This window comes from Sciurus carolinensis, chromosome 6, assembly GCF_902686445.1.
Source record: "Sciurus carolinensis chromosome 6, mSciCar1.2, whole genome shotgun sequence".
NCBI classification, from domain to species: Eukaryota; Metazoa; Chordata; class Mammalia; order Rodentia; family Sciuridae; genus Sciurus; species Sciurus carolinensis.
In genome coordinates, this window is record NC_062218.1 from 115881250 (window position 1) to 115897859 (window position 16610).

General features: G+C 33.5%; 1 protein-coding gene across 2 annotated transcripts in view; it reads left to right on the top strand.

Annotated features, from left to right (window-relative positions):
• Cep120 (centrosomal protein 120) overlaps nucleotides 1-16610 on the top strand; it is a 70765-nt gene that overhangs the window by 38295 nt on the left and 15860 nt on the right. For both annotated transcript variants that reach the window (XM_047555631.1, XM_047555632.1), the window contains 6 exons: nucleotides 740-836; nucleotides 932-1084; nucleotides 1596-1685; nucleotides 7424-7516; nucleotides 8461-8622; nucleotides 10686-10808. In XM_047555631.1, coding sequence (XP_047411587.1) covers nucleotides 740-836; nucleotides 932-1084; nucleotides 1596-1685; nucleotides 7424-7516; nucleotides 8461-8622; nucleotides 10686-10808 — 718 coding nt within the window. The remainder of the gene's footprint in view (nucleotides 1-739; nucleotides 837-931; nucleotides 1085-1595; nucleotides 1686-7423; nucleotides 7517-8460; nucleotides 8623-10685; nucleotides 10809-16610) is intronic.

Here is a 16610-nt window from a genome sequence, read left to right on the forward strand (position 1 = left end):
GTAGCAAAAAAAAAAAAAAAAAAAAAACATTTATATGAGTGTGTACATCCCAGAAAAAGTAGACAAAAGATTTCAGAATAAATTATGCAATAAAGAGTAGGAAAACTTATTTAGCATGTTGTACTGCGTAAAACCCACATTTAAAACCCTCCAGCATCTTGTCCTTGAGAGATCTAGACAAAGCCACATGAAACCTTAGAATATAAAAGTTTTACCTAGGGATTTAGCTTAATTGTAGAATATGCATGGTCCTAGGTTCAATCCTAAAAAAAAAATCAAAACCACACATTTTTGAAATAATGTTTATGACATGAGAAAATGTTCCTGTTAAAAATAGGAAGAAAGGACAGACTGTCGGTGTGCATGTTTGTATGTGTATCTACATATACATAAATCAAAGAAGGAAATAAATATTAGTAGTAATTACCTGTGGACAGTAAGATTTTAAATTTTGCCTTTTATAGTTTTTCAAAAACAATGTGCAAAAAAAATGTGCATGTGTTTAAGTCATTTCATAGTAAATATAGGTAGGTACTTAGTAGGATGTTTGTGATGATCAAGTAAAATCACAAATATAGAAGATCTTGAAGCTCCTAGAGGCTGCTGTTTTTTAAGCAGGAAGAGAGTTGGGTTTAAGAAATGTTGCTTATTCCTTAACACTACAGCTCTGGGGTAATAAAAAGAAAAGTTAATACAAAGGTATTCACAAATTTAAAAATATTTCTTATTTCATTTGTAGATCAAATAATAGAATAGTAGATCTATCTTACACAGTGACTCTAGAAGATTATGGACTAGTAAAAATGCGTGAAATTTTTGTCTCTGATTCATCTCAGGTAAATATAATGAAGTGTTGTCATATTATTCCTTAAAAGAGATCTAATATTTATACTTTTGTTTGTTGAAATGTGCTTTTTCATTCATACCTTAGGGATTACCTGCTGTACAACAGAAGCCATCTTCTCTTCCTCCAGCACCTTGTAATTCAGAGATCCAGACAGAACCACGTGAAACCTTAGAATACAAAGCAGCACTTGAGCTAGAAATGTGGAAGGAGATGCAGGAAGACATTTTTGAAAACCAGGTTGCTTTGTAAATTTTACTTAAAAATGTATTTTTGTGTCCCTCTTACATTTTTCCCTCTTTAAGGCAGGATTTTCTCTCCATATTCCTTCTAGTTTATTTGAATGTCAACAATATAGTCAGTTGACAATGAAAACATAGTTGAAATGTAACAGTTTGGCAGATGCCACTCAGAAGGATTTCTCTCAATTTTGTCTGTCATTGTTAGGCAAAGTTAAGAATGAAAGTTATTCCTTTAATCTCCAATTCTCATTTAGTATACCCAGAGTGTGGCACCTTCAGTCTCCAAACAAGAGTTAGAAAAGAGAACTTACTGTTAGCTTTATGCTTTCCTGACTTATATAGTATTACATGCCTCAAGCAACCTCTATTATTTTTTTAATAATAATTTAAGATGCCTGTGGTAAAAGTAAATGAATAAATTATTGATCAGTATTAGTTAAGACAACTGATTCATTTATTTTAAATATTTGGAGGTTATTGGGGTGACTTTCCTTTTCTTATTTTTGTAGCTGAAGCAGAAAGAACTGGCTCATATGCAGGCTCTTGCAGAAGAATGGAAAGTAAGGGACCGAGAAAGAGAATCACTAGTAAAAAAAAAGGTAAAAACTTGTATAACAATTGAGGGGGAGAAGTAAGAATATTAATGATAATACCTTGCATCTACATTAAAGAAGATCTTTGAAAGGAAACTAATTATCCTTGGTGTGTGTTGAAAGAAATTAATGGATGGATTAGGCAGGAGGTGTTTTGTACTTTTCGGATTTTGAAATTTGCATAGTATTACTGATTCAAAAAATACATATTAAATTTTAAGACTTCAAAAATACTCTCATAAGTGATTAATCAGTCTACTACCTCAAGTTTCAGGGGATGACTGCAGGTCTCCACTGCTTACTCTGCATCTTCTTCCTTTCCTCACAAATTCCAGTTACCTCTGCCTCTCCATTCTCTAGTCTTTCCTCGACTCAGCAAGATGGCAAGACTCTGTTTGGGTTGCCTATTCTTGAGCTTCAGTCCAGAAACTGCCTCCAGACAATAAGCTATAGTTATTAATAAGCTTGCCTCACTGTCTCTTGGGGATCATAGTCCTGTGCTGCTTATTGTTCAATTTGGGTTTATAGAGGAGAACTCTGGGTAAACAGAGTCCTGTGGGCCTTTGACTTTAAAATTACCATTTCAGCTTTTTCTAACTTAATTCTCAGTCATTAAAAATGTGAATAACCAGTAATCATTGAAAAAAGCTAAAAGAAAAAGATAAGACTACTGCAAAATCTCCATGTTTAGGTAGTGTTCAAATAACCAAAATGAGAATTAAAAGCCCTCACACATATTTTAAATACTATACTAATTTTATTATTACTTTAATATATGAGTTTCATATTAAGTAATAGGTCCAGATCTCATGTTGTACTAATTAAATCAAAGGGAATTATATAATATTTTAATGTTTGAAATTTTTTACATATCCTTTGAAGACTAGGTAGGTTAATTCTTGAACCACTTTTTTCTATGTTGTTAAGTTTTTTTTCCCACTATTGAGGTTTGTAAAATTCAAATGATAAGCCAATTTGAAAAGTTAATAAAATTGCTAAAATTCTGACAAAAGCCATAATTGAACTTTTTGTTGCAATATAAAAAGGTTTTAATGTAATGAGGTTTAAAAAAGCAAATTATTTTTGGTTCATTGTCATTTTGGTAATAATGATCTTTTTAGTCAAAAGTTTTATTTGGTTTTCTTGTATATAACTATTTTGACCATTTCAGCTTGAATTCCTGAGCTCCTGGCTAATTATTAAATCGTCAGAAAATATGATGCTTGCCTAATAAGTAGTGACTGAAAAGGTAGATTTGAACGTGCCATGTTCTTTCAACCTAAGTGCAATTTGAGTCTACTTCATTGAATATTTTATTTTTAAGTGCTATTTTTGAAAGAATATTGTGAACTAGGATGTGTTAACATATGATATGGACTTTAAAATTCAAGTCAATAGGGAGAAACAAGTTTTTTTCTTCAGTGTGATGAAATCTTTAAAAGCCAAATTCTCTGATTCTCTATAGGATTATAGAGAAGAGGGAATGGATGGAGAAGAGATGATAATGGTTTACATCCTCCAGCCTTAACTAAGGAGTCTTTGGTGCTGCCCTGCAATCCTCCTTTCTGTAGTCAGTTCATTCTCTTAATCAGTTCACACAATTTTTCTCTTATCAAACAAGCCACCCTCATCCAGTTTCATCTCTTCCATTCTAAAACACTTCCTCTACTTGTCTTTCTTGACATGTTTGTTGATGTCCTCCTGATTGACCCCTTTCTATTCATTTTTATTTTGTTCAACTAAAGTTTTTGAGACAGTGTATGACTTCATTAATGTTTTGAAAATTCACCTGAAAGAGTTATTTATGTACACACCTGGTTCCTGTTCTGCCTTTTGGAACCTCTGAGATAGTGTTTAACTCTGTCTTACATATGACCACCCATCAAATAGCTGAAGATAGCTAGCATGTACTCACATTGGAGGAAGACATCAGTCATACATAAGGGAGCTTGACTAAGTGTTTCATAGATATGTTTTCACTTTGGTGAAATTTAGTAGCCATCACCAAGTAGACCCAAAGGGCATTCCAAATATAGACATTCCCTTGAACAAAGGCAGAAAAGTTTGAAATAGGGTCTGCATTAAGAAAATAGTGTGTAGTTGAATGTGAGGAGAGGGGAGGACAGATTGAAGGGTCAGAGTCTGAATGATCTTATTTTCTACTTAAAAGAGTTCAGACTAGATCCTGTGTAGGCTTTTCCAGCCAGGGTTTCTGAGAGAATGAAGCCCTCATGTCCTAAGGCATCTGTTGTTGGTAATGAATTAACTTTCTCTTGTGCATCTAGGCTTTTAGAAGACAGACAAAATAATTTACTTCACTTTTCATGTTCAGTGGTTCAGATGATGAACCCTGCTTGATAAAAGTAGAGATTTGAGAAACTTTCCTTTTTTAATGAAGATCTTTATATAAAGAAGTGAGGTGATCACATTTTATTTTGAACAGTCATTCTGATGGAAGAATGGTGGATGGAACAAAGGAATGTGAAACTAAACTCTGGGAAACTGGGAGAACTATTCATAAATGAAAATGAAGTCTGTAAGGTTATAGCTATAGGATTATAGAGAAGAGGGAATGGATGGAGAAGAGATGATAATGGTTTACATCCTCCAGCCTTAACTAAGGAGTCTTTGGTGCTGCCCTGCAATCCTCCTTTCTGTAGTCAGTTCATTCTCTTAATCAGTTCACACAATTTTTCTCTTATCAAACAAGCCACCCTCATCCAGTTTCATCTCTTCCATTCTAAAACACTTCCTCTACTTGTCTTTCTTGATTGTACTCTTCTGGTATTCTGCAGACTTTAGTGATCTCCCCTTCCCAATTTTCATGTTATTTTATGTTAGATCCAACCTCTAAATATTGTTTTGCTCCAGAGAACATTCCTGGAATCCCTTCTTTATTTCTCTCTATACTCTTTTGATGATCTCATCCACTCTATCAGCTTTTCATTCTTCAAATTATATGCATTATACACACCCACTCCTTCTTACCTGCTTCCATCTCTGATTTCTTTCTTGGACTGCTGTGCACCTCATTACTTGACAACCTTCACTATATTGCCAGTTTGCTGTCTCATATGCATCTCATATATATTAATATATCTAAAATCAAAGTTTTTATCTACATCCTCTGTAAATTTGCTCCTATTAATTCACCATCTTAATAAATGACATTACCTTCTAGTTAACTGTGTAGGCTACAAACTAAGTCATCTTTGACTCCATCATTGCACATTTAGTTTGTTAGCAAACCCTGTTGGCTTCATATTCAGAATGTATTGTGAAAACTAACCCTTTACAATTACCTCCATCACTGTCCTTAGGTCAAGCCTTCATGGCCTTGCTCCTAAGATTACTAGTTACTTCTTAACATTGGTATCTCTCATTTGTTCTTGGCCCCTATACCTTATTTTATCTATCCTGGCCCAAGATCTTTTAAAATCTAAGACAGAATTATGTACTCCACTGTTCAAAACTCATCCTACTGACATTCACACAATAAAACTTAAGAGTTCTTACCAGTACCTTCCAGACCTTATATAATCTGTACCCTAGCTTCCTGTCCCACCTCATCTCTGGTTAGTCCTGTTACTGGCCTCCTTATAGTTCTTCAAACACGTTAAGCTACCTCTTTCCTCAGAATCTATGGATTCTCTTCCTTCAGAGATAATTTTTGGTGTCTACTTAGAATAATCTCAGTGAGGCCTTCTCTGACTACCTATTCAAAGTAGTGCCTCTCTCCTGTCCCTGGGCACTAACTGTCCCCTCAACTCTGCTTTATTTTTTTAATAGCATACTATTAAAATTATATTAAATATTCACATGCTTATATAGTCCTTCCCTGAGAATATCATTTCCACACAATTTTGTTATGCCCTATATATGCTAGATATATAATAAATATTAGTTAAGAAGATTATGATTTCAGGTTTTTATATATTTTTGAGTTTGAGATATATGAAAAATGTTGATATATTCAACAGGTAATTTAGGTCTATAACCTGAAATACCAGGGTGGTAGGGCTGTGTTTTTTTTTTTTTTTTTTTGTGGTGCTGAGGATTGAACCCAGGGCCTCGTGTTTGCAAGGCAAGCACTCTACCAACTGAGCTAAATCCCCAGCCTGGGGCTGTGGTTTGATTTTGTAATATAATTTGGAAGTTCTTGGTATATGTGATGGTAGTAGGAGGATGAGATCACCCAGGAGGTTATGTTGCACAAGAAGAGACAATCAACTCTGAAATACACATATTTAGGTGTTTGTATTAATGATTTGTTTAAGGATGGAAGACATGCTTAACGTATTTTTAGGTAGAGTTCATAGAATTAATATAGAAATAATCCTGATGGGTTGGTTTATTAGGCCTAAGTAATCAAATGAAGGTGTCACATTCTGCAGTTAGTTTAAGAGAGTCCTTTGGACAAAGAGCATGCTTATGCCAGATTTACAAACAAGCACAACTCCTAGGAACTTAAAAAAACATTAACAATGTAACTAGGATCTTCAGTTAGCAAAGGCAGTTTTAGATAAGTCAGTAGACTTGGGTTGTCCTAGTCTTCTTCTTCTTCTTCTTTTTTTTTTTTTTGTACAATGGAACAAACCCAGGGGCACTTCACTATGGAGCTACATACCCAGTCCTTTTTATTTTTTATTTTGAAACATGGTCTCACTGTGTTGCATAGGGCTTTGCTAATTTCCTGAAGCTGGCCGAATTTGGAATCCTCTTGCCTCAGCCCCCACACACCACGCCCCGCTTGAGAGTTTTCCTAGTCTTTGGCAATACATGGTCTTTGGTTGCTGAACTGGTGATGTCACATCTGGATATCACATTTAGGACTTTGTCAAGAACCTCAACCCTACATTAAATTCAAGAGAGTAGATAATGTAGAAGTCATAACATACGAATAATGGTTGAAACTTGTGTTTATCTTGAAGAAGAAAAAAAAATTAGGAAGAGACGTGTAATGGCTGTCCCCAGGCTCAAATATGTGAAGAAACATTTTCTTTTCTCTTTCCAAGGATAGAAAAATAGGATTAAAGGGTAGGCTTCTAAGGAGTGCAAATCAGGGATTTATTGTCAACTGGAAAGAGAAAATCGGGATGGGGCCTAGGACCTGGAGATTAGTTGGTAACAAAAGCAGAAAATTTGTTTTAGAAAGTTCTAGTAAAAAGTGATCAGCCTAAATTGAAGGAAAGCCAAGAGAGTCCTACGTCCTGTATAGGCCAAGAAGGTAGGCCTCTTATCCTGAACAGAACTTTCCTTAAAGGCAGTCTTTAACTTCAAAGAAATTGGTACTAGTTTAGGGGCCTAATCAGGAACTCAGACTAGAATATAGTAAAAAGTCAGATTTGAATGAATAGAACTGACTTGTAACTGACTGGCTGATCTAGCAAGTGGATTAGTTCCAGGAAAAGAGAGTATAAGTGACTGAGAGGGCTTCAAAGGAATACTAGAAAATTTTAAGAAGCTAGGTTTTGACTAAGCACAAGATTTTACTAACAGTCTGGTTTTGCCCAGTAGAAAAGTGGGCTTCCTTGTGAAACTGAATACCACTAGAGATAGGCAAACATAAACATGATGATCTCCCTTCTTAGGGTAGAAGAAATTTCTGCTTTGGATTGGTTCATGTATTTGACTATTTCCTATTTTCAGATTTTATTTCAGTGAAATAATATATATTTTTGAATTTGCATGTGCTTTGAATATGGAAAGTGAGTTAAGGTAACTTTTCTTTAACTATATTTTAGGTGGCTGAATATAGTATTTTAGAAGGAAAACTTCAGAAAACCCTGATTGACTTAGAAAAGCGAGAACAACAGCTTGCCAGTGCAGAATCAGAGGTACTTCATTCATCTGTCTTGTGTTCTTATTTCAGTCTATGAAGTTCATACCATTTACTTCTTTTTGCTCTGGATATTGTTCTTCAGACATTGTAGGGAAAATTTCAAGTAGGTAAAGTATGTTTGAAATGTTAGAATGTTAGGAACTGTTAGAAAATTTTTCCTTAAACTAGTTAACTATATTTTATTCAACTTTGGCTGACTTCTACAATAGTAGAGGTTTTTGGTTAAAATTATAGAAAGAATTCCATAGTTGCAGACTAGAAAAATAAAATATAGCATAAACTTGGAGGCATGTAATCCTGATTTTATTTCCAGAGAAAAGGGAATTTCCTTCTTTCTTGTCATTCAAGATTATAGATTCCAAGGAGGCATGAGAGGTTAATATATGATACATTAACATTTATTGGGTCTGAACTAAGTTTTACCCTTAAAAAATTCCGTAAAGTTTGCTTTAAAATAACTAGAATTTTCTCACATTAAATTTGTGTGTTCCTTCTCTATGTTTCTTAAAATTTTCTTAGCAAATTAATCTTGCCATTATATAGTTTCTAAAATTTCCTAATGATTTAGTTGTTTAATTTTAAATATATCTCCTACGTGATAGGCATAGAATTAGACGTTTCTAATAAAATAAATTAAACTTGAACACATTTGCTTATATAATAAAATAGGACTTTATTCCAGTGGGAATTGTAAGTGATTAGGGCCTTTTCAACTGAATTTATACGAGTTGTATATGGATTTTTTATATACTTTCTTATTAGTATTAAATGATGATTGAAAATTATAAAATCAGTATAAACATTGATAACTAAAAGGGTTGTGAAAATAAATTTGTAAATATTCTGAACATTTGACTAAATATATGGATAATAGACTATTCAACAGTGTAATGCAACTTTCAACAGGTCAGCCTCTTTTAAAGATGCTTTTGTTTTTAGCTTCAAAGAGAGAAAAAGGAACTGCAATCAGAACGTGAACGGAACCTGCAAGAACTTCAGGACTGTATCCGTAGGGCCAAAGAAGACTGCATTCACCAAGTAGAGCTGGAAAGGTTAAAAGTCAAGCAGCTAGAAGAAGATAAGCGCCGACTTCAGCAACAGGTTGTCATCATCTTACACTTAGAGTTTATTTGCATGCTAGAAATAGCTCACTAATGATACAATTTACTGTGATTTGGACTATTTATCGTATTTATTACACTGATTCAAATTTATTTTAAGTTGAATCTTGTTTTTCTTCTCCCCCTCCTTCCCCTCCTCCCTCTCCTCCTCTTCCCCTCCCCCTCCTCCCCCCTACTTTCCCTCCTTCCCCTCCTTCCCCTCCTCCTCCTCCTCTGCCACTGAGAAAAGTGCTCTGCCACTGAGCTACAACCCCAGACCTGAAATTTGGTTCTTAACTGAAGTTGCCCAAGCTTTGCTGAACTTTGTCCAAGCTCAAGACTTACTTTCTACTAAATATCTGACTTCAGAGACACAATACACTGGGTTGTTCACATTTATATTCTAGCATGAAGAGTAGTTTCCATAGCAGCTCAGGACCAGTTGTAGAAATGTTATTTACATAGTGGTAAATATAAATTTGATTGTTACTTTGGAGTTCTAATTTAAAAGGTGAAAAAGTTGTAAAAGTGGGCAACTGTTATGGGAGTCACCAATAATGCTTTTCTTCTATTTATGAGGAAGGTTTTGCTGTCTAGAATAAAAGCTCTTACTATGTATTAGAATCATCAGGAAAGTCCTTGAAGAGTAAATCTGTACCCTGTTCAAGATTGGTATAATTAGTTTACGTTTTTGTAAGAGGATCCTTTGTGGAAAGAACTGATTTTTTTTGAAAAATTACCCAGGACACACCTCTCTTCTTCAGTCAGTGTTCTAACTGGGGGAAACAAGAAATTTCCAGGATGTCCAAATTGCCAAGTCCAGGACTATGTACATTTCACACCTTATGTATAAGGAAAACTTTTTAGGATATTACTCTCACTAGGTAACATATTATGTATGCAATTCTAAATAGATAGAAGAGTCAGTTAAACACACTATCAGTGAGAGCTGTTAAAGTATCTGTATTTAAGTGGAAATATGCTGGTACCAGAACCCAAAATCATTGTAATTGATGAACCACTTAACAAAGGAAAAAGAACCCAACATGCCTTAATAACTTGCTGCTTTACAACCTGATTGTAACAATAGCTGTTTATGATAATACCCCTGAATGGTGAAGAAACTACCAAATGCAGTATTTATTATGTTTTTTTGTTTGAAACAGAAAAGTGAGAGAGACACTTTACAATGTTTCTCTTCAACTTTGGATGTTAAAAGCGCTAAACTTCAGTTATATGGAAACTATTCATGGAACTCATTACCTAAACATACTAGATATGTCCTGATGAGAACTTTTCGTCAGTGATGATTTAAGTTCCATTTTTGCCACAAATGTTCTCAGTATTTCAATGTCAGTTGTGTCTTAAATCTGAAGAAATAATAGGTCATGTCCAATGATGGAGTCATTTTAGTTTGTTAAGGAAGATGTCTTCAATGATCCTTATTTACATTTAATTTAAAAACCTTAGATTTTAAAAGAACATCTGTATATGCTCAATCTTTTTTTGTAGTTGTAGATGGATAGCATACCTTTATTTTATTTGCTTATTTTTGTAAGCAGTGCTAAGGATTGAACCCAGTGCCTCACATGCTAGGCAAGCACTCTGCCACTGAACCACAGCCCCAGCCCTATACCCTCAGTTTTTAAAAAATATTTTGAAACTGTTCAAAGGGAAATTATAGTGATAAGGCAACCCCCACCTCTCTATTAATTTAAAAGTATTAATAGCTTTTTTTAGAAACTTATTCTAGGGAATGAAAAGATCTGAATTCTACTTTTGCCTCCACTACCGATTAGTTCACTAGCTCTTTGGCATTGTTTTAGTTATTTAGCTCTGATTCTCAATTTTTTTACCTATAAAAAGTTTTTGATCAGTTGATATACTGTATTTTTAATTACTGAAGATGTTCATTGCCCTTCTTATGCTTTATGTATTTTCTACTTATGGATATGCTTGAGAATAAGAAGAAAAAGACACTATTGAATTGGATTCTATAATATTAAACTTTGCTTATGATTGTCTTTAAGTGGCTACAAATATCTTTTTTTTTTTTAAATACAGCTTAATGATGCTGAAAATAAGTATAAGGTTTTGGAGAAAGAGTTTCAACAGTTCAAAGATCAGCAAAGCAACAAACCAGAAATCCATCTACAGTCTGAAATAAACCTTCTTACCTTGGAAAAGGTACCCATGTCAATGTTTGACAGCTTAACTAATCCAAGTAATCAGTTTATAAAATTGATGAGTAATAAGTGTGTATGCAATGTAGTGTTCCACTGTATTGTTCTAATATGAAATAACACATCAGTGAATTTGAGGCATATGACATTGTTAATAATTGAATTTTTTGGTTTATATCAGTTATAGCTTATGTTAATTAGAATATTTAGTTGCAAACAGAACTAACTTTAGGAATAAAGAAATTCACAAACTGTCAAGTGAATGAAGAAGTTTCAAAATATGGGCAAGAATTAAGAGAAGCCAAGTCATAAACAGTATCCTGCCTCAAATGGTCTGCTTAGGATGGCCCTGTTAATGAGTGCTATCACTGCCTTGTCACAGAATCCTGAATCTTCTCATTCTAATGTTGTTACCAAATCTCAGTACTTGTCCCTAATGCCAGTTCAATAATGAGGACATGGTTTTGAGAAAAAGGAAAAATAAGTTTTATGCTTTGCTCACAAAAGAGAAGCACAGGGGACTCCTATCCCAGAGACTGTGATCTCCCATTTAGGGGAACAGGGGGCTTTTAGAGAGATGATTCAAAGTCTACATTCCACATGTTCTCGGTTGAGAATTTTAATTAACTTGTTAATTTGGGAGATAGTCATTTCTGAGATCTTCTGATGCCATCCCCCAAGTCTGAATTATTTCATTCCTGTCGTGGGTGTGTGCTTAAGGACATATAACTCTGCCTAGGATGGGGAAGAAGGGTAATCCTCTTTCCCAAGAGATTAGGGAGGAGCAGGGATAGAAGAAGAGAAAATAAGTTTTAAAAATAAGTCTTAGTGATAGAGCAGCAAGGACTATATTCAGAGCAAAAGTGGATCGCTATTATAAGTTCATACTGCTGAAAACTGTTTTGTGGTTGCCATTGTGAGTATATCACTACTCTCTAGATTCTGTGTCCTAGACTGGAGTATTCATTTAAATCACACACCTGCACTCTAGCTCTGTTTGATTGAGAGGATCCTATGTTGTTTTCTGTGGTTAGAAGCCAGACTCTACCTCTAATTTGTATTGGATTTCCCCACAAATGGGGTATACAGGGGCTAGGCATAATGTGTAATGTTCAACAGACAACCTAAGTTTTTACAGGGTATTTATTTTGATCTGTGAGAAGAGAAGTCAGTGATGTAAAGAGGTAAGGAAAGCGTGTCCAGTGAACACCTTCAAAGATGCTGAGGTGAGACTTAGCCTGGATTGAATGAGGAAAAAGTCCAGCCTAAAGTATGAGAATGGTGGGGACAGAGTACAAGGTGAGATTTAAAATACACATTGTAAAGGCATGCCAAGTTTAAGTTTCATTCTTAATTCAGTAGAGATGTGCATCATTCTAGTTCTGCCACCTTGGTAACTTTGTCACCTTGGGCAAGTTCTTTTATTTCTCTGTACTTATTTCCATGTTTTTAAAATGGTGCTTATAAGGTTGATAAAAGAATTAAATGAGGTAAGAGTTGCAAAATAGTACAGAACCTAGAACATTGTTTACTTAACATTCATCTTTTACTTACAAACATAAAATTTAAATAATGAGATATGATTGAAGAGTTTTAAGTAGGAGAGGAACTTGATCTTTACATTTAAAAAGAAAATTCAACTAGTATGTAGAAAATATGTATACGAAGAAAAGACCAGTCTCTAAATTGCCTACTCAGAATCTTTTCATGAATGCCTTAGGACAGTAGTAATCAAACTTTTTGCACTTAGAACCCTTTATACATCTTTAAAAAAAAATGTATCTACCAATGAATAACTTATAATTTAAAAATATTGAGGATTCCAAGGCAAATTTGTATCTGTTGGTAACTACTATGTTAAAAATTAAAATTTAGAATAGTTTTGAAATATTTATTCGTCTAAAACCACCCAGTTTATGGTAGCATAGATCATTTTCATTTAAGATAATTATTTTCTAAAACTGTTATGAGTGACATTGTTTTACCTTTTTGCTAATCTCTTTAGTGTCTGGATAATAGAAGAAAGCTGAATTCTTATATCTGCTCTTGTATTCAATCTATTGTTATATCATACAATATATAGCCTCTGGAAAACTCCACTGTATACTCATAAAAAGAATGTAAGTGGAAAATACAGCTAATGTCCTAGCAGTGTTATGAAAATAGTTTTGACCTACTGAATTCTTTGAGGTCAAAACTCTGTAAGATAACCCAGAATGTCCAAAACTAAAGTTGGTCAGCTCCCCTGCTGTTTTCCACTAATGTTTCTGAACTTAAAGTTTCTGCAGCCTGTCAACTGCCAGGCTATCTTTAAGTCTTTTTATTTCCACATTCATTTAATTGCAAAGCTGTTAGAGTCTATTTCTTACATATTTTGGACAATCACTTCATTTATTTTTCACCTTCTCTGTTTCTCTACCAGTGAACTTGAGTCTAACTTAACATTTCCCACTCCTCTTTTGATAAAATCAAGTATTAAAGTATTTCCTTATGAAGGTGTTTTTTCTGTAGTATCCATCAGAAATATTCGAAGTAATCATTGGATTCTATCTCATCAGTTTTCACAAGATGTGAAAATGGAAACATTTTTTGGTACCTACTTTATCTTGAGGAAGTTCAGAGAACAGATGGTCATCTCTGAACATGAATTGTGTGACTAGGTAATATCCACGATAGAAATAAATTTTAAAGAATTCTTAAATTTTTTTTTCTAACTACACTATTTTACTAACAGGATTAAAATAAATTAAACATATTAAAAATATTACCAGTACCATGAACTTGTTGAGAGAGATGCATAATTGAACTACTTCTGCATTAGACCCCATGAATTAATTCATCAAGTATGTTTAATAATGCCTATAAAACAAGACTTTTCCACTCTTCTGAAATTTTTTTGTAAATCTTTTTGGAGCCAGAAGAGGGCAGAATCTTATTTCTTAAGTAGTAACAAAGAGATGAAAGCACAAAAAGGAAGACCTAAGTGAAAAAGTATCTGAGTTATTCTGTACTTCTAGTTATGTCTGATTGAGAGCTTTTTTTCTTTTTCTGATTGCCTCTTCTTTTTAATATAATACAAATAATCACATTTTCAGTGAAAAGGCCTAAAATAAATTAATATTAATATATAATTTTACTAAATAAAGTTATTTTTTAAAAATATTTTAGTTGTAGATGATATAATACCTTTATTTTATTTTCATGTGGTGCTGAGTATTGAACCCTGTGCCTCATACATGCTAGGCAAGCACTATACCACTGAGCTATTACCCCAGCCCCTAAGTGTAATTCTTGATTTCTTTGATGATATAAGAAGTGAATTAGTAAGTTTGATTTTTCTTTTACCTAGGAAATTACTTTACGTAATTTGAAAATAATGGGACTTTAAAAAAATATGGAAAGCATATAACTTAATAGGGCATTCTGAGGTTGAAAAGAGAAAACATACTGAAAGGATGTTTAAAGGTTAAAATTTATGTAGTTATTCAAGAATATTTGGTATCTACTGTATGCCCACTCTTCAGGCAAACAGGAAAGATAAAAGAGAGTGAAAGTGTATTATCCTTTTGGAACTTCACTTTTAAATATTAGAGAGATAACTAAGGGCAGTAAATGACCATGAATGATCAGATTACAAAGGAATGTGATAGAAACTCTGCAATTCAGACAATGAACTATTTGATGTTCTGTATCTAGTAGTTTTACAACAACCTCATGTAGAGGTAGAAATTTGCGCTGAACCTACAGTGAATCAAAATGCAGTCTGTAAAAGTAAAAAAAAAAAATAATTAAAAAAACATTAGGGTAACCATATTGGTTACATATTTAATTGAGTAATATTGTACAAAATCATTATTACTCATTGCAAAGATTAAAACGTTGAATTTGTTCAATAAAAAAATTATTTAAAGGGATGATAAGTGAGAATACATCTCATTGTTTGAGCACTGTTGATGACATTTAAATGTCTTGCCATCTGAATGCTGAGAGAAAATTCTGGCACCTATCAAAAACAGGGATGTTTGTGATATGTATGTAGGTTTCAGTGAACAAAAGCATGATCTCTCTTAATAGTTTTATAATGTTTTAGATCTTTTCTTAAATAAAATAAAGAAAAGGGACTGAGGGGGGAAAAATTAGGCAAGAAGAGAAGGAAAGGAAATTGTTAGGCTCAGGAAGAAACTAGGATGAAGAGAGTACAGGACTTAAGGGACATAAACCTGGTTGGAGTAGAGGGTTTGAAGGAATACTAAGAAAGAAGGTTGAGCAGTTAGTATAGAAATTATATTTTGATATACCTTGAATCCTAGGCAGAAAAGTATGTTTAATACCATAGACAAATAGTGACTATAGTAGATTTTTTAAATAGTGAATTGGTCTTATAGTGACTTTCAGTACTTGTAGATAGATTTGAACCTGGGAAATAAGAACACTTTTCTCATTTAGTCAAGATGAGTTGAGACAAGTGTAGGCTAAGGAAGTGGCAGTAGGAATATCTAGGAATAAAAATTAAAATATTTCAAGGAAGAAATCTGTAGTTCCTTGTGACAGATTAGACCTGGGAATAGGAGATTAGAGACAAAGACAGTGCCATACCTCTAATAGAAAGCTGGAATTGTGGAAATACCAAGGGTGGAAACAGGGAAGTTGGAACCAATGAATACTGCTCTGTGCGTCTGGTTTTCAGTAGTTTCTGAATTGACTCTAGTTGCTGAGCCAGATTTTCCTTTTAGGAGAACATTACTTCAGCTATGAACCAAGGAAACCTTAAATAAAAATATAAAAGCAAAGCCTTCTGGAAGTCTCAAATCTGCTTATAATAAGGATTCTTATTCAAGATCTTTGAATGCTTTGTAATTATATCAAAATTTTGCTTATGGGCATTTTTCTGGAATTGGGACCATATATTTAGACTCATGGAGGCATCTATATCTTTAAAGAAAAGCAAAAGTTAGGGATCACTGATTCGGTGAAATTAATTAGATTTGTACTTCAGATTTGCTAGCTACAGGTTTTTTATTCAAGAAAAAAAAGTTATACATACAACTATACATGTGTTTTAAGTTAGTATAAATAACTATGCAACTGTGAATTTGTTAAGTATTTATGGTAAAACTTGTAGAACCTACTCAGACATATTTTTCTGATTGAACTGGTCCATTGAACTTCATCCTTGGGCCCATCCAATACTTATGGACCTGATCTTTTATTATTGAATACTACTCTTATCCCATAGTTATAAAAAGATTTTTTTCTATTCTGAGATATAGCCTGTTGTTAAATTACCAAGTAATATATATAAATCTTTGGGGCATAAGTGGAAGAGATTATCTACAATAATCTCAGCAATATTATTCAACTTAAGATGCTTGAGTCTAGTTGTGAAATGTCAACACATCTAAATCCAAGCACTAGGGATTTGTAAAGCAGAAAAGACCTTGACTTCATGTAGTCATATATTACTGCAGAGAATGTTCTGGTCTTTTTGTGAAGGAAATTTGGCAGTCTGCTTTTTCTTTCATTTTATTTTCATATGAGTTTTCTGAAGTTGGAATTTTTATAGTATCTCTGTTTTTGTTTCCTTGTGAAACATTAGGAGTTGTATGTATGGGAAAAACTAGACTTGATATAAAAAAATTTGACCAGTTCAGATTAACAGTGTTTTACTGTAATTCAAGCAGATTATTACATTATCACTTAATAGTAAAACTGTCTGTTGGCTACATGAATTTGTTTGGTACTTGGTCTGAAACACTAAGTGAGTACATTCCAAAACATAGCCAAGTTGGCTTCAGTTCATGCACAA